This window comes from Erpetoichthys calabaricus, chromosome 9 (assembly GCF_900747795.2).
Source record: "Erpetoichthys calabaricus chromosome 9, fErpCal1.3, whole genome shotgun sequence".
Taxonomy (NCBI): Eukaryota; Metazoa; Chordata; class Cladistia; order Polypteriformes; family Polypteridae; genus Erpetoichthys; species Erpetoichthys calabaricus.
This window is the reverse complement of record NC_041402.2, coordinates 96,177,424-96,199,628: the sequence shown is the minus strand read 5'-3', so window position 1 is coordinate 96,199,628 and position 22,205 is coordinate 96,177,424. Positions and strand designations below refer to the sequence as shown.

At 36.7% G+C, this 22,205-nt stretch overlaps 1 protein-coding gene across 2 annotated transcripts in view; it reads left to right on the top strand.

The window, feature by feature from the left end:
• Window positions 1-22,205, top strand: part of clcn1b (chloride channel, voltage-sensitive 1b) — a 242,144-nt gene that overhangs the window by 7,685 nt on the left and 212,254 nt on the right. The window contains exon 1 of one of the 2 annotated variants that reach the window (XM_051931705.1): window positions 12,712-12,799. The exons of the other annotated variant lie outside the window; for it this stretch is intronic. Coding sequence (XP_051787665.1) covers window positions 12,758-12,799 — 42 coding nt within the window. The 5' untranslated portion in view covers window positions 12,712-12,757. Of the gene's footprint in view, window positions 1-12,711; window positions 12,800-22,205 lie in introns of those variants that run through there. 2 annotated transcript variants of the gene reach the window in all.

The following is a 22,205-nucleotide window of genomic DNA, read 5'->3' as shown; positions in this document are numbered from 1 at the left end:
CCCAGTGAGGCTGGGACTTGATTGCAGCGTTCGCAGGTTGGATCTTGCCCTGGAAACATTTTGGACAGTTTTAGGCAAGACAGATGTGCTCGAAATATAATTTTGAGTTGAATAATTATATGCTTTGCACATATGGAGCTCGAGTGAAGTTGCTGCATTACTGTTTTCCACTCCTTTTCTGATATATTGATTAAGAGATCTTTTTCCCACTGTCCTCTTGGATTTTTGAAAGGGAGGGACTGTAAAATAATTTTATATATTGCAGAGATGGTGTCTAAGTCCTTGAAATTGAGCAATATTTTTTCCAGCGTGGATGAGGGTGCAAGATGAGGAAAATCGGGTAGGTTCTGTTTAACAAAGTTCCTAATTTGAAGATAGAGAAAGAAATGTGTAGCTGGAAAGTTAAACTTGGAATGTAATTGTTCGTAGGATGTAAAGATGTTGTCTATATAAAGATCTTTGAGCAATTTAATCCCAAATCTTTTCCAGATATTAAAAACTGCATATGTTTGCGAGGTTTGAAAGAGGTGGTTCTCTTGCAGAGGTGCCACAGATAAAAGCTTCTCCATCTTAAAATGCTTCTACATTGGTTCCATATTCTGAGTGAGTGAAGCACAATTGGGTTATTAGTATATTGCCAATACCTTGCATTTATTGGGGCACAAAGCAGGGAATATAAAGAAGTACTGCAGGATTTTACTTCTATTGCGGACCAGGCCTGTGTATGTTCATCTATTAGTGTCCAGGCAAGATTTGCCTGAAGAAGGGGCCTGAGTTGCCTCGAAAGCTTGCATATTGTAATCTTTTTAGTTAGCCAATAAAAGGTGTCATTTTGCTTGGCTTTCCTCTTAACAACATTAATTCTTCCAGCTAGAGTGAGATGAAGGGTTGACCATCTATGCAAGTCTTGCTTAATTTTTTCCATACAGACTGCGAAATTTTGTTGATAAAGAGCTTTGTGTTTACTTGTGATCTTTACCCCTAGGTATTTAAATTGATCTGCAATAACAAAAGGGAAGGTGTCCAATCTAATATTGTGTGCTTGAGAATTCACTGGAAAGAGTACACTTTTATTCAAATTAAACCAGAGATCTTTTGAAATTCTGTAAGCACTGTTAAGACTGCAGGCCCAGAATTTTGTGGGTCTGATATATACAGTACCATTTCATCTACATATGGAGAAATTTTCTGTTCCAGTCCTTCTCTGATAATCCCATTTATCTGATCAGCATTTCGACAGTGGACTGCCAGTGGTTCAATGGCGATTGCAAATAGCAGTGGTGACAAGGGGCATCCTTGTCTGGTACCACGTTCTAGTTTAAAGTAGTCTGAACAAATGTTGTTAATGCAAATTGAAGCTTCTGGATTGGTATACAGTAGTTTGATCCATGCACAAATGTTCGGGCCAAACCCAAATTTCTCTAACATAGTGAAAAGGTATTTCCATTCAATCATGTCAAATGCTTTTTCTGCATCCAAGGTAATTTTTAATGTGTAAAATTTCACATTTCCAACTCATATTTGTAAATTATCCAACATTGTAATTGTGTAGTCACTAAAGAGGGTTCAGTGATGTTTAGGAGACTTCAGGCAGGACCCATTTTGTATGCTTGCAGCCTCACATTTAATTTCAAACTCAAACGAGGGACAGGAGAATTTGAATTATAATGGCAAAGATGACAGTAGCTGTTCCGATAGCAGTCCACTTATGCAGCCAGGGCTCACTTTAGACTCAGGGATTCCCGGTAATTTGCCACAACTTAAAAGAGAGAAGTATGACACTCAATCCCCATGAGTGAAAGGAAAAAAAGGGGAATCCAAAATATAAAGATTTTAAGGGATCAGGGTGGAGGTCCAGAAATTTCTGACAGTCTTTCACTCAATTTTCAGTTGTAGCTTTTAAAGATGTTAAACTCTCTCAGGGCTTCATCCCTTTGTAAAGACAGGAGCTGCAGAGAACTAAGTTACCAGATGCTGCAGCTACTTTGCAGGGTTTGCTTTATCAAAAGTATCATCTGCTTTTGCAAAGGTTGCCTTAGTAGAAGCATTTGTCAAGTTGTTGAGGAGTTTTGTGTTGCACCTGTAGTCCTCGCTGGGCAATCCATGCAAAATATTTGGCTTTTTGGTCACAGTATGCACACTATATAATAGAACAGCATGATGGTGAATATGTGTGAAATATTGTTTGTCTTGTGAAGTTCACTAATAAGATATATGAATTACATAAAACAGCAATATATTTTCACATTTATAGTGTCCTGCGAAGCGCTGACTGATTAATGTATAGTCTATGCCTTTCAAAGCATAGCAAAAGTTCAGACAGCCAGTCATTTCTGATACACTATATAAACTGTTGATGCTAGAGATGCTAGATGTCTGTAGGCTGTATTTTGTCATATCCAATAAGATTTACTATTAGAGTGGATGACTTTATTTTGTCATATCCAATAAGATTCATTATTAGAGAGGATGAGTTTCTACAAAGTGCCAATTGGCAGAATATGGTTACATTTATACTTGGCTGTGAAGGTGCCTTCAAGCACTTTAACATTAGAGAAGGCTGACTGACTTGGGAATGTTGTTTCCCTTGACCAATGACATTAAATGAAATGAGCTCACAAAATCAGTGGTATGCTTTGAAAGAGAAATATAGTGAGACCTGAGAAAACTCCATGCAACTTAGATGTATACCTATAATGATAGTAAATAAACAATACAATAACCCAAGAGGTGACTACTTTATATAAAATCTAATAATTTGAAGCGTACATTAGGGTCAGTTGATTCTGAAGTTTAAGTTTAAACCTATAAGCCACTAGACAGAGGTAATGATTAAAGAAAACACAACAACAAAGCAAAATATCTAAAATGTCAAAATCTGAGTTGGAAACTTTGGGATCAAGAAAGAGAGAGCACAAGTCAAAAAACTCCTTTTATTATTTTCTGTGAGTCATTTTGGAGTCTTCATTGACAAGAGATGTTTTGGAAGTTTATGCATGGTAAGCAGCATACAATTTAAGGATCATTAGTGTCAAAAAAAATTTCCCTTTCACACAAATACATTTTATAACTATTTAAGAAATTTTGTACTAATGTGCAATACATTTGTTGTCATAAAAAAGGTTTTTATTCAATGGAAAATTAATTTTATTTCCACAAGTGAGGGCTGAGGTGATTATGATATTAACAGACAGATTATTGTAACAGCATTCAGTTTGCAGATTTGTACCGGGCAGTGGTGGTGAAACAGCAATTTATTTGTCAGTTTACATCTCTGTCCAAATTACATTCAGGTAATGACCAAAAGAATGAACTCATGAGCACAACTGGTCAATAAGAAGTTCCAGAGGTAAATGAGAGTTATTGGGCACAGGCTTGATAAGCTTACTTGGTAGGGTGAATAGTTGATCCATGCAGGAAGACATTAGAATATAACTCCTGCTTCTGTAGATTAATTGGAGCCAGTTAAGGTGGTTTGGGTGTGTTGTCAGACATGGCTTGGTGGGTGGGCAGGCCCAGGACATTTTGGTTGAATTAAATCTCTTGAATGGATTGAAAGTGTCTGGGAATTTTCCAGAATGACCTGGAAAATGCTCCTGAGAATTGGTTGACTTCGTCTGTCCAACTTGAAATGTTTCCACCATGATCCTCTCCAGGTCAAGAGAGTAGTAAGTGAAGTGAAATTAAGTTGAAATTTTGTAGTTGTTAAGAGAATTCCATTTGTCCTGCACATTTATTTCTTATAATATAAACTGTATATGAAAGAATTGCTGGTTGTTCAAGTACGACTCAAGCCTCCAAAACTTCCAGTTGACCTTCAGGTATAGGTCTGTTGCCACCAAAGTCTGTTTCCCTTTTACAAAACATAGAGACCAATCTGTGATGTTTTCAGAGTTCTGAAATCTCTTACAAGTGAATTCTCCAGTGCAACCTGTTAACAGGGACATCACCTTAGACATAATACAAATGTCACAAAATACTACTTTAGGTAGGACTGCTGGATCATATGACAAGAACTGGTGCCATCTATGGATCTTGCTATGACTCTAATGACTCACAGAGGCAAGACTCTATCCCCACATTTCATTGAATATTTATCATTGCTGTATTCATCTGTATTGGTCTTTGTGGTCAAGCAGCATGCATTGTCAAGAACTCCCATCAGGTCATCCTCAGTGATGAGGTCTGTTTCTAAATCAGGTTTGAGGACTACTTTATTCACATATGGAGGCAAAGAAGATGATGGTGCAACCCAGCGAATTTTCTCAAATGGCACATTATTAGCATAGTAGGTCTCATGGTATGTATTATATTGAGGGGAGACTATGACCATTCATGTTAGTCTTGGTGTCAGTTTATGTCAGGAAAGCGCAGCTGCCATCTCTCAGAAAAAAAACCCTATGTGATATTAGCACCCTTGCCCGATCAACTCTGTCCCTGGATGTGTCATATATAGAGCATATGTGGGACATTGTGGAATGCCAAATAGACTCTGAATACTTTAATGGATGATTACTTCAGTGGTAGGAGCAGTTGTTCAAGGCTTAATTGGATGTTCTATTGAAGTAGAGAAGTCTTAAATTATACTCATAATCTCCACATGTAGGTACATTCTGGACCAATAATTTAATTTCTCTGCCCTATTTCTTACTTTCAAGTCACCTGATTCATATGGTCTGATCTCTGTTTATATGTAAAGCTCTTTATTTTATTTTATCAAAGTGTATGTTTAGTTATAGTAAGTTGATACTGATGTGAATAAACTGGTTCTTGTGCTTGGTAATAATTGCTGTGGATGCATGAAAACTGAGATTAAGCTGCTGAATAAGATAACATTGTATATGTTGAGAAGAAGGGAGCAAACACAGATCCTTAAGCAGAAATGGATTTTCAATCCATGGGCCCCTTGGCTAAACAAGATATCTGGCTCCCCTGATGCTGCTAATCTGAACTAACATTCACCCATCTCAAAAACATGTGCTATTTAAACAAATGCTTATGCTTATTTGTATTTTTAGCACTTCATTATATGAGGTGAGTAGATAGCAATAACTACATACTGTAATTTACACAACAATAATTTGAGTTGTGATTAGTGTGCTTTACATGAAGAGATGGTAATTGGAGAAAAGTGCAAAAGCCTATACACATGCATCATACTCAATAATAAAAAACAAATACTGTAAAAACCACAATAACACCGATTGGGAAATTATGTGATCATCATTTGGCTGACCACTTTCCCCACAAGAGTCAGTAGTTCACTTGAATTGAAACTGTCCTTGCTAAAGCCGAGCAAATAGCATGGAACTAGATTTTGCTGTGCACTAATCATTAACATTCAGTAATTCCATAGAGCTACAAAAGATAACTTTTGGATGGTGTAGAAATTACGAAAGGTAATAATACTTATATAAGAAAGATTTGTAATCCAAATTTCATCCTGCAATAATAGATTATGTGTTTTTATTAGATTCATTTAATAATGATTTTGGCAGATTTTAAGAACACTTTCCAGTGGTATCACCACAGACAAGTGGCTTATCACACATGTTGAGTCAATTATAAGAGGAGAGGTGTGCCGTAATTAACTAGTCTCTGCTGGGGTGGCCACAAAATAAAATGAAGGGTAAGTGCTTGGGGAAAAAGAAATGAGAATGAAAATAGCAAGTACAACTGGTTAATTGGCAAAATGTAGTCTTTGTCGAAAGCACAGGATAGACAGCATCAGTTCTGTTGAATTATACAGTAGAAGGGAGCAGGACCAAAGGTTTGTGTGGAAATTCTATGGTGTAGCTATGCTCGGATCTGCTAACTTTTGCATTCAATTGGGAGAGGAGGGAGGCCACACAGGAGGATTCACAGCCCAGTGGCATCAGTTTAGAACTTCGGTGACTGACTGAGGTGGCAGGTCACCTCTGTGGGGCTCTGGCCAAGGTGGAAGATTGGGATGTGGTAGGCTGCACAGCAGGTTTTCGCTGTGATGCCCTGATGAGGGGAAAGGCAATACTGCTTGAAGGACTACTTTGGATTTGAACAGTATTCATTTATTGATATGGATTGGTTTATTTATGGAGTACTTCCAAAGATACTGTTCAATGAGTACAATTTTAAAGAAGTACTTATTGAATGATTGTGCATGTAGTGCTGCACACAAATTCTTGATTTCGTAATACAGTCATCCCTCACCTATCGTGGGGGTTACGTTCCAGAGCCCCCCGCGATAGGTGAAAATCCGCGAAGTAGCGACCTATATTTATTTTATTATTTATACATATTTTAAGGCTTTATAAACCCTTCCCACACTCTTATAAACCTTTCTCACTCTCTTGTTAACCTTTCCCACACTCTTATAAACACTTCCTATGCTCTTAAACACTTTCTACATTCTTAAACACCGCAGACCAACACTGCACACTGCACGCAGCGATCAGATGTCAATGTGTCTGCACTCGCTTTGTGAAGGGGGGCAGCTGAACTCAAGCTGAGCAGAAATGGACTTTGTGCTGCTTCTGCCAAAAAGCCTGCTTGTCGCTCTGCGCTTTCGGAAGGAGGAGGAGGAGTGGGGGTGTGTGAGGGCTGAACGCACGTTCGCTCAAACCCCCCTCCCCGGAGGTGCAGTAAGCTCCTGCCACTTCGCATTGTCAAGGGGGAGGGGGGGGCTGAATGAACGCTAAGGAGAAGTGGACTTTGTGCTGGCTTTGTGCTGCTTGTCGCTCTGCGTGTCAATAATTTAAAAGCCTGTACAGCACCTATTTTCCTATCTCACTGTCTTGTCTTGCGTGAAGTTAAAATGTTTTATAATAGTGAGATGTTACCTATATCCTTAGCCCGACATCCACAATTCATATGTGTTAACAAAGTGTGTTTTATAAGTTTACATGTGTTTAAAGCATGTGGGATGGGTATTTTAAGGCTTAAACTATAAAAATGTTTATTTATATGGTCTTTCTATATCGCGGATTTTCTCCTGTTGCTGATGGGTCTGGAACATAACTTCCGCGATAGGCGGGCAATCACTTGTATTTAAAAACCCGCAAAGTCGTGAATCCGCGAAAATTGAACCGCGAAGTAGCGAGGGATTACTGTAAAAGTTTGCACTCTTCTGAATAGAAAGTCTCCACATTTTCCCAGGTCCACCTCAGTTATGACTACTGGTGTCCCAGCAGAGGGTAATGCCCATGGCAGTGGGTATCATGGCATCATATATCCCACCTTGTATTTCTAACATTTTGTATGGTTGAAGGGGAATATCTGTTGTGTTGCTGACTCTTTAGAAAATGATTCTGAACTGATTTTCAAAGGTTTGTTTGTAAACACTATATACAAAGGTATATTTTAAGTTTAAGAGTTTTTACATTTCATATTGTATTGTACAAGAGAAAAAATGTTTATTGTACTGTATATGTATGATTTTTTTTGGGTAACATTCATATTCACAAATCAAAAAGTTCCCTCTTTTGGCATCATTGAGTTGGAGTTCAAATATTTTTATAGTCTATAAAAGCTTTAAAAATGCTAACTTAGAAAACTTTTGCATTATGTAAAATATAATTTGGTTACATAAATATTCTTTCATTCTTTTTATTCTTTATCTCTGGATGTAATTAATATAAGTTCTTTATTTTTATGAATTTTTTTATTTGTATTGGGTTAATTTATTTGTGTATGTTTATGGAAAGTTTTGTAAAATTTATTATACTTAATAGAAATAATAATAAAAAAGAAAAACTAACATTATAGCCATAAACATTACCCTTGTTTAATATCATATCTTAACTACCCAATACAGGGCAGCACCCTTCACCTGGTGTAAATAAAGTAGAGAAAAAACAGAACCACATATATCAGTTGTCCTGCCTTACAGAGGGTTCTGTCTTGCCCAAAAACTTTCAGGCGGTTCAAATTCTTACCACTTTACCTAGGTTCAACTTCCAAGCCTCAATTGGTTTAATGTTCATGACCTTAAGGAACATCACTCCAGATAAGTCACAGATAAAGGAATTAAGCAAAAGTAGTGGATGATTGCAGCCTGAAGACATGGGAACCTTATGAGCAAGTCTTTGGCAACATAATGTATCATAGCATTTTCTGTCCCACTTAATCCAAAGCAATGTCCCATGGGGCCAGAACCCACAATGGCAGCACTGGACTCAATGCAGGAATAAGCTTTGGAGAGTGCACTATTACAAGTCCCTTTTAAGGACATCCTGACATGCACATTCATATTCATACAAGAGCCAGTTTGGAATTACAAATTAAGCCTTATAGGTTAATGTTTTGAAAGATCCTTACTTCGACTTTATTTAGTGGATTGAAAAACACTGTCCATTTAAAGAAGGAGAAATGCATGGTAGTATTTACTTGATTAATCCTTGGTTTGCACAGAAGAGGCCAAGTGTTTTTGTCCTTGTGAGATGTTGGATATTGGCTTTGGAATGAATGGCGGGGTGGGTGCGAACGTATCAGTTTAAAGAACACATGTGCCTGCTGTCCCTATGCCTGCTGCCCATCAGCTTCCTCCCAGTGTCCTTCTGTTTAGCCATACAGTGTTATAATGGTGGTGCTGACAGGCCTATAAATGTTACCTATGGAAGATGAACTATGTGGACAGTGGATGCCATGAACTGCAGTAGGTACAAGGAGGGATTAATGTAGATAAAATTCAGGTTTGACACATGACCTTAAAGTTGAATGTTAGGCTCTGGTCAGGTGATATTCTAGCCTGAGATAACAGTTGGTGTGTCTGCTAATGGTGAGATCAATTTCAGTTGGGAGAGGGCTGTTCAGTCGTGAAGTTCAAGAAGTACAAGCATGATATGGGCTCATATTTAAGGTTGTGCATGTACAAGCTGAGACATTGAGCTGCTACCACACAACTTCTTTTCTAGATAGACTGATGATCCTGTTTTCCCAGTAGTAAAGCAAAGCTCGCACTAAACAACATAGAGATAGAATGTCAGTAAGAATGTTTTTTGTGAAATACCATAATTGAGCTTCTTAGAGCACTTTAAGAGGATGGATGATTTCTCTTTTTTAGATTTTTATGAATGTGTGTAATATTGATATTTGTGGAAATGCTTGTGTTTTTAATAGACATGTTTTATTCATAGATTTATTTTCATCTATTTATTGAAATACTTATAGTCAAGGGCATTTTACGACATATATTTTATGTAGTATTGACTTTTGCACAATAAATGCACTGTTTTTCATTTTGCACCTTCTGTGTCTGCCCCTCTTATTGTTCCACTGACCCTATCCTAATATCAATGTTCCCAAGGTCCTGCTAAGCCAAAAGTGAGGATATTGAAATATGACTTAGAGGAAAACTCTGCTAACAGCATGCCATCCTATATATCTCAATTAGGACAAAATTAAATGGTTATTATAAAGTACAACTCCTTTTTAACGAATGATAGAGTGGTTTAGCAAGAGAGATTATTGTAAGCAGCTGAAAGTTCTAAAAGAGTCAAGTTATAAAATAAATACCTCCACACGGGTATTGAACATTGATCTTGGTCCTTCCAGTAAAATCTGAGACCTTAGCAGTTCGAGAGCTTATTGAAATCAAATTAATATTAATAGATGAAAAGAAATATAAAGGAAAAAAACTAGAAGTGTAAAAAGCTCTAGAGAACAGTGATTATAAATCTCCAAAGTGACTGAACTAGAGGTGGAATAAATAAGTTAATAAACATAATAAGTTTTGTATTGAATCAAATAATGATAAGGGTTTTTGGAGAAAATGTTGACTACATTTAAAATTGAATCCCAGCTCAAGTGACAGGAAGAAGGAAGATACCAGATCTGAATCATACTTTAGTGAGACAGAGAGAGTTTTTTTGCCTACGTCACATAGATGAGCATATAGCACAGAGACAGATTAAAATAGATTAAAACCTGATTATAGAAACACAATTTTAGAAAAGCATGAGATTAAATAGTGAAGAATAAAGAAATGCCACATGTTTTGAGGACTGAGTATCTGAATAGTGTGTACTAAGGAGAGTTTTGCTGATGGCACTGCTAATGGCTGCTTCAAAGAGAAGTTAGGATGATTTGTTATTGTTGTTATTGTAGTACTGTACTTGGCCTGCCTTCAATGTGGCATACCTGATTACTTTTAGATACTTTATCTATTATCTATGCACATAGGATGTATGTATTTTTATTTTTAATATACATGATGCAGTATGAACAGAACAACTATACACAACTATATAACCATGCACCAGTACGTATTAAGTCTTTGATTTATTGATTTATTGATTTATCATTTGCTGAATTTTCCATCTCAGTTTTAATTGTTAATTACTGTGTTAAAAATAAGATATTTATCTTAGGAAACATTTTGAAAGCCAAAATGCAGCTGACAAAATTTCACTCTTTACAATTCAAAGTAGAGATATCTTTGTCCATGACTGCTGACATCCCTTTTAGAAGTAAAATGCTCTCTATCATTCAGAAGCTCTGGATTCAAGGGCTGTCATTCAGAAGCCAAGATAAACATTAACTGAGGAAAAAGTCGAACAACAGAATTTAAGAGGAGGTCATTCTCAGCCATAAGGGGCTATTTCAGTGCTGTAGAGTGGATTAAACTTCAGACGACATTTTCAAATGACATGTTGAATCGTCTCAGAGAAAACTATGGCTTCATATGTATTGGTAAGAAAAGTCCTATCCGAAATGCAAATAAAGTGAGAAAGAACAGATGGGTTCAGATGTGATCTTTCAGATTAGGACCTGAGGGTGGCAGGAAGAACAGAAAAGACAGATTGAAAGTGTACACATGGAAGTCATCTCCTTGGAGTATTTTAGAGGTTCTTACATCTGCACAGGATGGTTCTTGTTTTAAACTGAAGATGGAGGATTCACAGGAAATTTTGCAGCTCTACGTGTAATGTCTGGCCTGTGTTCTCAGTCTTATCTCAGTCGAGATACTGCAGGGTGTGGAGAATATTTGCAGATTCTCTTTTGCATATACTCCAAACTTTACATCATCAAATGGAGATGCTTGTTACAGATCCCTGTATTACTGAGATTTACAGTACTTCCTCATTAGCAATTTGTCTTGAAAACATGAGACTAAACTTCCATCAACCCCAAATAATTCAGTAGCTTGCTTTAGACATGTAGGAGTTTCCCTCTAATTAGCAATAATGAAGCTGGGTGATTATTATAAGTTCTCAAGAGTTGTGCCCTATTCACCATTCTTGAGGAAATGTAGCTAGTTCAGGTTCCTGAGAACTGTGCCCACACTCAGGTTTCCAAAAATCATATTTCCAAGAGTCACACTGATCAAAAATAATTATAGTTGGCATCCATAGAGAGAGGTGGCACGGTGGCGCAGTGGGTAGCGCTGCTGCCTCGCAGTTGGGAGATTTGGGGACCTGGGTTCGCTTCCCGGGTCCGCCCTGCGTGGAGTTTGCATGTTCTCCCCGTGTCTGCGTGGGTTTCCTCCGGGCGCTCCGGTTTCCTCCCACAGTCCAAAGACATGCAGGTTAGGTAGATTGGCGATTCTAAATTGGCCCTAGTGTGTGCTTGGTGTGTGGGTGTGTTTGTGTGTGTCCTGCGGTGGGTTGGCACCCTGCCCGGGATTGGTTCCCTGCCTTGTGCCCTGTGTTGGCTGGGATTGGCTCCAGCAGACCCCCGTGACCCTGTGTTCGGATTCAGCGGGTTGGGAAATGGATGGATGGATCCATAGAGAGAGTGTTCAGCTTTGGACCTTCACAAGTCAGACCGTGATTAGCAAACAAGTTGACTGTTTTGGGTTTGTAAGAAAAAGCAGAAAGAACACAGGAAAACTGTACAATGGATACCCTTCTGTTTGATGGTGCACTTCAAAAAAATCTACCAAATTGGAAAATTATGCATCAGAAGTTATTTTATAGTCAGGGATGTGTGATCAATCTCATGCTAGTATGGTGTCTATAAACGTGAAGGTTTATCCATCATTATGCACCCTATTTACAACCACATCTTGGCCGTTGTGGTAAAAAACAAATTATTACAAATGATGGACTAATTACAGGACTAATTACAAAGATAATTTTATGTCTCTTACACCTTGAGCTGTGGTCATTCATTTCCCCAAAGTCTCTTGTGGTCATTAGTCTAAATTACTCTGAATGAGACCTGTCAAGTGGCTTCAGCCACACAGATGAATTTTGCACCCCGGCAGCGGTTAACTGGAGCATATTGATGGAAAAAAGAAGATAGCAGTAGTCTACAGTGACCACAAATCTTTTAATTTCCATGGAAATTAAGATGGCAAGGATGCTGTGGTTAACATATTTGTCATTTTTTGTTTCTTCCTATCCATAAAGAGCTAACTGAAAAAAAAGAACCAGGAAGGTAGGCTTCCATACATGCCAGGATTTCCTTTTAATAAAGTCTTTGTTTTAAATTACAAGCTCAAAACAGGAGTCAATGTCAGGCCAGGAGAAGATTATTGGGAGCTGATGATTTCACTGTACCCTGGCACCCAGACTGCTGTTGCTCCACCTTTCTTCTCTCTTCCTCTTTACCTTCTGCTCTCTCTCTCTCTGTCTCTGTCTCTCTCTTTCTCTCTCTCTCTCTCTCTCTCTCTCTCTCTCTCTCTCTCTCTCTCTCTCTCTCTCTCTCTCTCTCTCTCTCCCCACCACACAACGACAGGTAGAAAGGAGGAGTTGTAAATATTTAGAGGCATTCACTGAAGTGATAGGAAAAAGTGACAGAAAGGAAGAGAGAAGAGAACACTAAGGATAAACACACCATGGCAGGGTACGAGTTAAAGGACCTATCTGAACAGCCTGTGGTAAGTTTGCATTGCTTTGGAGTGACCAGTGTGGCCAGGGACTAGGAAGGTCATGGGATAGAATGCAATAAAAAAACAATTAAAGTCATTACAGAAATGGACAAGATGACAGATCAGAGTTGTGAAGTGGCACTCATGACTCTTGAACTCTTTTGTGTTTGAAATTATGGCGTTTAAAAAATGCATACAATTAACATGCCACTCTATTAGGATAAAAAGAGACTTCTGTTCCTATATATTATATATTCTTGTATATCTTATCATAGTTCCACCACATACATACATTTCAGTATTATTAACACAAATACAGGATGCAAATTTTCTATCTTCAATGCATGGATTAACTTTAAGTCATGTTACATTTCATCATTTTATAATAATCCTAACTTTTTAAAAGGAATGAATGCTTTATTTCAAATAAAGTTTCTCTTTTCCTAACACTTCACCCCCATAATAAGAATATTTATACTCATGTTCTATGCTTCCTACCACCTATTAATTTTATTAGTCCCTTTCTATCATTACATGGTCAAAAAAGCCAGAGCTTGTCCCAGTTGCACATGGCAACATTTATTAGCCCACCATACAAACATGCTGACTCATGTAAATTTAGAGTCGCTAGTGCACTTAACAAGCATGATTTTGAAATTATTGGAATTTGAATCCAGGTCCCTGATGCTGGGTACCTGGAGTGTGAACAGTGCATTATTGTTCCACCCATTTTCCATCTTTTCACTTTTACAAGATCACAATTTAATTCAATGTGTTGTATTTAAGTACACTTGCTCTTGTGAGCCTAGCACATTATACACTAATTACATTTACTAATTAGGCTGATGCCTTTATCCAAGGTGACTTATAACATTTGAGAGATACAATTGGGTACATTTCTTTTGTTTTTCTAATTGGAGCACTGGCAGGTGAAGTGAGTTACTCATGGTCACACAGTGTCAGTAGTGAGAGCTGAACCCACAACCACAACCTCAACCACTGCACCACACTGTTTAATTATAGCTGTAATATTAAAAAAGCAACATAAAAACACAACACATAATGATAATGAAACACAAAATGAGAAACATCATGCAGTATATACAAAAATGAGTGACTAACTCTTTTTCAATAACCACAGGTAGAGGACAGGTGCTCACCCTGGATGTAATGTTAATCCATTTTAGATCACTCATATATTAGAGTCACTACAAGGATATACATGTTAGGTCACTCTTAACTGAACACATATGAATGATTCTGTGGTTGGTGATTTCCTCTGTGCAACCAATGCTGCTGAGAAGACACTGCATACCTGCAAACCTGAATTGGATATTTGGCTTAGCAAATAAAAGAAACAAAAGAATAATCAGACTGAGTATATTTTTCATTAGATAGGAATATGAAAAGAATACAGTCTTGGCACGACATTTCATTGGGTCAGACAACATATATATCTCTGAAAGTAGTGAGGTAAAGCTCCAAGAGGAATCACCATTCAGTTCTCTTAGAAGGGGTAAAAGATGGAAAAGAATCTGGGAATTTTTTTTTGACATTGCCAAGAGCCATCCATTATATAAAATGAAAAAACAAATATCAACTTTAGTTGTTCTCCATCCCTAATCTGCATCATATATGCATAATTTGCTGATATAGTTAGCATGCATGAAAGAATTAAAGGAGGGGGTTTTGCTTGGTAATTTGCTGGATCCTCAATAAATCATCTCAGCTGCTATGACAGGAGTGCAGGTGGTTAGAAATAAAAGCTACACGAGGACTCCTGCAGAACTCAGCTCATCTGTGTTAGCTCAACATTTCTAGCTCAACATATTTTTCTGGGCTGCTTGGAATCATTTGTCAGTGCTGATGCATTCACTGTAGTCTTTTTTGTTGGGACCTTAACTCATTTTCATTACAAAATCACTTTTAGAAACTGAGAACCACTAATTGTGTTTATCTACATATTAGTCGCTTTTCTTGGTATAGCTGGTGTAATCTCTGCATTACTTATACAAACACAAAGATGGTATTATCTCAGGGCTTACTTCTACATTGTTGTTTACTGTTGTTGTTTTTTTTTCTTAAAATATTTAATGGCGGTGACATGTGTGCTGCTCAATCATATTGTGTGTATTCTTCTGTTATCTGTTATGGGTACAAAGAAAAAACACTTGTAGAATTTTTCCAGGCTGGGATAGCTGAGCTTCTCCATTAGAACAGGTTCTTGTGATTTCATGGGGTGGTCTTCTGCAGATCCTGCTTATTTACATACTATAACAACTTGGATCCAAATTCATTAAATAGAGAAACTTGTTGCAGAATATTAGGCTCCAATGAACCCTGATGGGTGCTTCAGATACTTAAGAGGTTTACCTCAAACATCTTCAGTGAAGACAGCAAGCTGCTTCAGATTCCCTTTCTGAAAACATTGATGAAGTTGAGAAGTTGTTTCAGATTCCCAAATGTCATGCCCTAATAAGTACTGACGGAGGCAGCAATTCGTTTCATATTCATGAGAGTGGCAAAAGGATAAGCATGAAGGGAATTGGCTGTTTAAGATGAATGACTGAAAGTTATACCCTGATCATCTTCAATGGAAACAGCTATCTGCTTCAGTTTCAAAAATGACAGACTCTAGTCAGCAGTGGTGAAGACAGCTAGTTGCATTAGATTTCTGAAAGTCAGACAAGTTCAAATTGGATTGATAAATCAGACAGATAATTCAAGATTAAACTGCAGCAGAGATTAATGAAGGTTGCCGAAGGAATGGTTAAAAAATTAAGATGCCTGTTTTAAGTAAAGTCCACACAAACATTTTATTTAAGCCAAATGTAAATTCAGAAACAAAGTCAGAAATTCAACATGAGATTCGAATTTAAATTTTTCATAAATCATGACACACATTCGGTTGCAATATTTGTTTCACTACATGGTGCACACATGTGCACCGTGTTACTTGGCAAAATGATGCATCCATAGCCAAAAAAAATGTATCACCATTGAAAAACATGAAAAATTATAATATATTTCAAAAAAGAAAATATAAAGAAAAAACAATGTGAAACAAGACAAAATAAACTTCACTGATATATAATGAATTCCTAACAACCTAAAAGTTATGCAATGAAATAAAAGGTTGTCTAATTTATGTTGACAAGAGTCACACCCCTATCAGAATCAATGGAGTAGGCCGGCCACATAAAATTTCCGAAATATATATCATGAGCAGCATCGACAAATGGCTGGCTCAGATTCCTGAGAATCGAAAACAGATCAGTATAATAAGTCAGTTAGACTTTTAAACTTCTAAAAGTCATTTCTAATGAACAATGTTGGAGATGGTCGTTTGCCTATGACTGTTAAAAAAGCTCACCCAAATCAGTAATAAAAATGTTTTACTGCTTTACTTTCCCAAGAGTCACAATGTGATGTGTATTAATAGAGACAACCAGTTGGATATCAGTCTTGATTACTGCCCTCCAATTACAATCGCAGTTATCTGACTTGTTATGGTTTCCTTAAAACTGTGCATAAATCATAAATCAATTAACTAATGAAGTTAGCTAGTTCCAAAGAGCTGAATGTGAATTAGTAGCAGCAACAAATTCCAAAAATCCTGCCCTAATGAATTCTGATAGAGCTGACTGGCTGCTTCAGGTTCCTTTGGTTACGTGTATCCAGCAAACAGAATTCGTGTCATTAAAAATATCTGTTGGACTATTAAATTATGTTATATAAATATAAATAACTACTTGCTAATTTATACTGTCTGTTATGATCTACTACTTTCCTGCATTGTATGTTGTACTGGACATTTATATTTTTTGGCATTTAAAATTTTTTTTTCAGACAAAGAAGGTAGTATTAAGACTTATGTTGTCGCAATTAAATCTACATCAAAAGTAGTTGGTCTCATCATGAAAGAAATAAAATCGTGAAGAGTAATTGTATAATTTAGTCAGGTACAATGTGGGTAGCCTGAAAGAATTACTTGTTAAATAAAGACATCCAGCTGATCTGTACTGTTATGGTGGCAGACAGGAAAAATGCGAAATGAGTGAGAAGTAGACTCTGCCTATTCATTTGGGAAGTTGGTGTGACATAAGGCCACTCAGCATAACTGGGCTTCCTTTATATTGTCTTTATCTGTATGACATAGTTCAACTGCTAAAAAAAATAAATAAATGAGAAGATGTCTTCAAAGATGATAAGGAACAACACATTTTTGCCAAAGTTGTAGAGCTTGGTGGCTGATAGATGTCACTCTTTCATTAGTTTCATGAGCTGAAGTTTCATCCTGTCTTGGGGGAGTTACATTGACGTAAGTGTTTTGGGGTTTGTGGAGAGGCTGATACCATTTTGGTATTCTGGGTCACTCTTACTGAACTGTTATTGGACCCTAACTTCTACTGATGCTGGATGCATCTTATTATGATTTACTGATTCCCATTGTTTGCTGCGTACTTTGTGTAATAAATTATTGTTGGATTGCTGCTGTGTCCTCACTAGTGATGAGTGGAATAGCCAAGTTCAATTTTGCAGACAGTTTTGTAGTGGCAATGAGGCATTCAAATTCTCACTGCATAAAATATTGATTTGTTTATTTAATTTCAGGGATGCCAGGATGCCAGCCTTGACTCAATTTGCATACAGAGACATGTAACACAGATTAAATAAATCAGTTATAAAGAATGTATTAAATACTTAATGAATACAGTAACAACTAACCAAATAGCACACACTCAGAAACCCAGCCAAATACATCCAATGGTAATAATTCATTATCTAACACAGATACAAAAGAAATTTGCAAAACTCTAGCACTCCACGATAAACTAATACTCACAATACAGTCCAAAAACACAGTCTAATTTCACAGATGTGGAGGCTGATGGTGACAAATCCCCTGTGAACAGCCTCCTGAATATAATGTCAAGTTTTGTTGTATCATAATGCAGTTTGTTCAAAGATGATTTATAGAAGTTCAGAGCATGCCTTGAAATGGAGAAAGGTCCCAGTCAAATTAAACCACATAAACAAGCAGGCTCAAAACACAACACAAATCCAGTGAAAACTGTAATCCAATGACATGGGTCATTTTAATCTAAAATGTATTATTGCTGCAGGAGTGAAACGATAACCAACATAGAAGATGATCACCATTCTGCAACCTTCTGTTAAATCCAGCATCAGATTGTCTTTTTCTCATCAGCTCAGTGATTATGAATATTATATGATTTTTCATTTTTGATCCTTTTTTAGAATCAAGTCTCTATTACAATCAAGAATATTTTGACTTTAAACATTTAAACTGAAGCAAACATTTACATTAAATAGTTAAAATATTTGATGCATCTATTCTTGTTTATTGTGTATTTGTGGCTCATGAAATAAATCATTGTGGTTCTTATAAAACGCTGATTTAGGGCACCTTATGCTACTTCAGATTTCTTATGTCCTCTTTCAAAGCAGAAGGAAGTTTAAAAAGTCAAAGCCTTCAACTAGAATATGTATTGATAATCAATAACATAGAGGTTTATTTGTAGAACAAGTGACCACCTACATAAATGTCATATGAAAATCAAACAAATTAAAAAAACTTTCCAATATTTGCACAAATGTTATTTTCCAAAAAGAGTCAAAGTTACAGTAATTGAAGAGTAGGGTTAGTCCAGAATGTGCTAATATTTTATGATATATTGCTGTTTGAAGGTTGTAACAAGAGCTTGTTCTTTCCGTGCTTACAAAGCTGCTAGTCTCTTTATCCATGTATAGTAAAAACTGGGTTCATAAATTAAATTTATAGGTGAGTGGATTTTCACCTGTGAACTCAAAAGAATCACATCAGAGTTTAACATCTGTGAATTTTTCAAAAGTTAAGAAATGTATGACTTATAGACTATACGTAACACTAAAAGAAGCCTTGGATTCTCTGCTTTTAAACTTGGAAGGTAAAATTAGGGTTAGGGTTAGGATTATTATTCTATTTTCATTTCCAAATCTTTAAATGTGATTCACAGAAAAGGGCAAGTTGTTGGTGTGGCCCTTAGAGGAGAAAGTTTGTACACCACTGAACATGGGGGTTAGCATGTCAAACATGAAAAAAATCAGCCATCAGCAAACAAAAGCTGCTAGTCAATAAAGATGTTGGATAAAAAAGGAAAGATGTGGCTGTGGCTTTGAGCACATGACAGACAGGCATGAATAGTGAAATGAAGAGGTGGAGGCAAGTGCAGAGGAACTGATTGGCTACAGACAGACGGACAGATTGAGGCAGATTTCCCACTGTGGTCCTCACTCAGTGAGGCTCTGCAATCTAATCTCCTCTATCAGCTTCCACACAGAGCTGTATTGTCCAGGTAATGAGTGATTTGTGATAAATCTACATTTTGCATTTAATTAAAATTCTCTGAAAGTCAAAACAACTTTGAAATGACCTTGCATTGAGAGAAGCAATTTTAAAATCTTCGGATCTGTAAATTGTGATAGGAGAAAGGGCTGATGTTGGCCAGATAGGCATGAGGGGATGCGGGCAGGTGGTTACATAGAAGATACCAGGCAAACAGGACAGAGGGGCCAGCTTTATATTCATTACTAATCAATGGTTACTCTTGCCGTGTATTGCCAGTATTATACTTTTGCAGTATTTACAATGGAAATTTCAAGTTTAAGGAAGACAAAATCACCCATCCTCTGTTTAAAGTTTAAAAAATTGCCAGTGTCTTAATCATTGTCTGCTTTCTGTGATGTTACTGGGTTTTGACAAATTCATTCTGAGATCCATCAGATAAGAAAGGCAGATCTTTCGAGTTAGAGAGTAGGGGAAGTTATTTAAGTTAAGGGGGACAGAAACGTAAGGCAGTTATGCTCAACTAATCATAACTTCCTATTGTGGTGACATGTTGTGCTTGATTAGCACATTCAAGTAAGGATTTAACTGTACTCATTACACATGAGTACAGTATAGTTAAGTATAGTTTTAATACTATAAAACTATAATCACAGAAGTGAGTGCTTCTTTGTCATGAGGAGTGTATTTATTGGCAACAGCTATATACAGTATATTAGTGTTTAATTATGCATAGCTGACTTTCTCAATCCATAAGTATCGATTACTCAAAGCAACAGTTTATATTGTATTCTTTCATGTCCTTTTTGGTGCACATTGAGGCTGATATTATGTTTATTATTTTAGATATCATTTTATTTCTCCGATGTGCTCTCATCTTCACTTTTGCTTAATATCCTGTAATTCACAAGTGCAATGGAAGTCTTACTCACTGTCTCCACCTTAAAAAAAAGGAGATGGAGACACCAATGAAAAAAGTGCAGCCAAAACAGAAAATATATGCAATGCCTCTTATAACTTATACAATTAGTGGTAAAAGTCAGCAACACAGGAAATGAACAAAAAATACACTCATGGTCTTCTTATCATGAGTCTAAGATCTGAAACTCAACAAACTTGAAGTAGCCAAGAGTCTCTGTTGATTCTCTATCACTACTGATAGGAAGTCTTATGAAGGTGGCCACACTTCTCCAAGAAAGGGGCCTTCAACAATAATTTGTCAATGGTGATTGGATGTACTGCTAAAACAATGAGAACCCTAGTCATTTTCCCATTGTTTCCTGAGATCACTCATAAATGCTCAAATGGTGTTCTAACTGTGCTTCATATCTATTTGGAGTTTAGATCGAGTAAATATTACTTTTGCATTGGCAAAGCACACACCGTAAACAATATTATGTTTCAACACCTCTTGCTTCTCTCTCCTTTTACCATGTAAAAAGGTGTCTGCACTTCTCAGATATTCTCTCATCCTTAACTTGACCACAACTAAAACACTAATTCCACATGACATCTGATTTTTTACCATGGCCAGGTTGTGTCTCACACTGTATTTGTTACTTTTGTATTATTTTCCAAGAGGGAACTCACATATTCCTAACACCATGGCATTTTCTTCTACTTTGATGCTGTCCTATTTATGCTCTGCTACTACTTTATAGTATAGATTACATCAGTGTGAACATGAATCCTTATTCACCATTATGCCCTAATAATTCCTTTCATATATATATATATATATATATATATATATATATATATATATATATATATATATATATATATATGTATATATATATATATATATATATATATATATATATATATATATATATATATATATATATATATATATATATATATATATATATTGGAATACATTTGGTTACAAAACTGGACAGATGTTCACTCACATACACAGTGTCACTTATTCTCTTGGAAAACCGTGCAGGTTCTTCATTGATGCCATCCAAATCAAAAATAAAACTCTTACCCCACCCAACAACCAACCATCCAACCAACAGTATCTGTTGGAGCCTTAAGTCCAATGCTGGTATCCCGAGCCCTCTAGGAATTCCATCTCATTCCATCCCTACATCCATTTTCTAACCTGTTTAATCTAATCACAGTGCCAAAGGTCACAGGTCACACACATTATTATATGGCACGGATTAATGCCACACAGTGTCTTACCTCCCTGTAACTCCACAGATTCACATTAGTGACCTGGTGAGACCAACACATCATATACACAAGATCTGGAGCTGAGTTCAGCTATATAAATGCAAAGAATTATTATTATTATTATTCAGTAGTAATCAGTGAAAGGTGGGAAGCAAATTTCACTGGGCCACCAATTTACTGTAGTCCACACTCAAACACCCACACTGAAACAATTCAGAACCATCTATACATGTAACGTATATGCTTATACTTAAATTCTATCTGGATTGCAACCATATTCTAAACTGAGTTAAACATTGCCTTTAATGGAATTATTGTCCTGTTCATGGATAACTCAAATTTTAAGCCTGATTAATCCTGCTAAGGTATACTCTGGATGGATGGAAGATTATTTAAAACATTTCAAAGTGATTTCTAACACAGCACTGTTTCACCCGTGGAATGGCCAAATGGGGGAGGCAGCTTAATGGATGAGGTCTCCAGGACTCTAAAAATATCCAAATCTTATTATGTGATATCATCTACTGTTAAATTCTGCTCCATACTTCTAAAATTTTTATTTTTTTTTACTTCTACAAAAACTTTTTATTTTATACTGTATTGAGGATTTGTTCTGTTCTGTGTATTGTATTATATTGACCCCCTTCGTTTGACACCCACTGCACGCCCAACCTACCTGGAAAGGGGTCTCTCTTTGAACTGCCTTTCCCAAGGTTTCTTCCATTTTTTCCTACAAGGTTTTTTTGGGAGTTTTTCCTTGTCTTCTTAGAGAGTCAAGGCTGGGGGGCTGTCAAGAGGCAGGGCCTGTTAAAGCCCATTGCGGCACTCCCTGTGTGATTTTGGGCTATACAAAAATAAACTGTATTGTATTGTATTGTAACA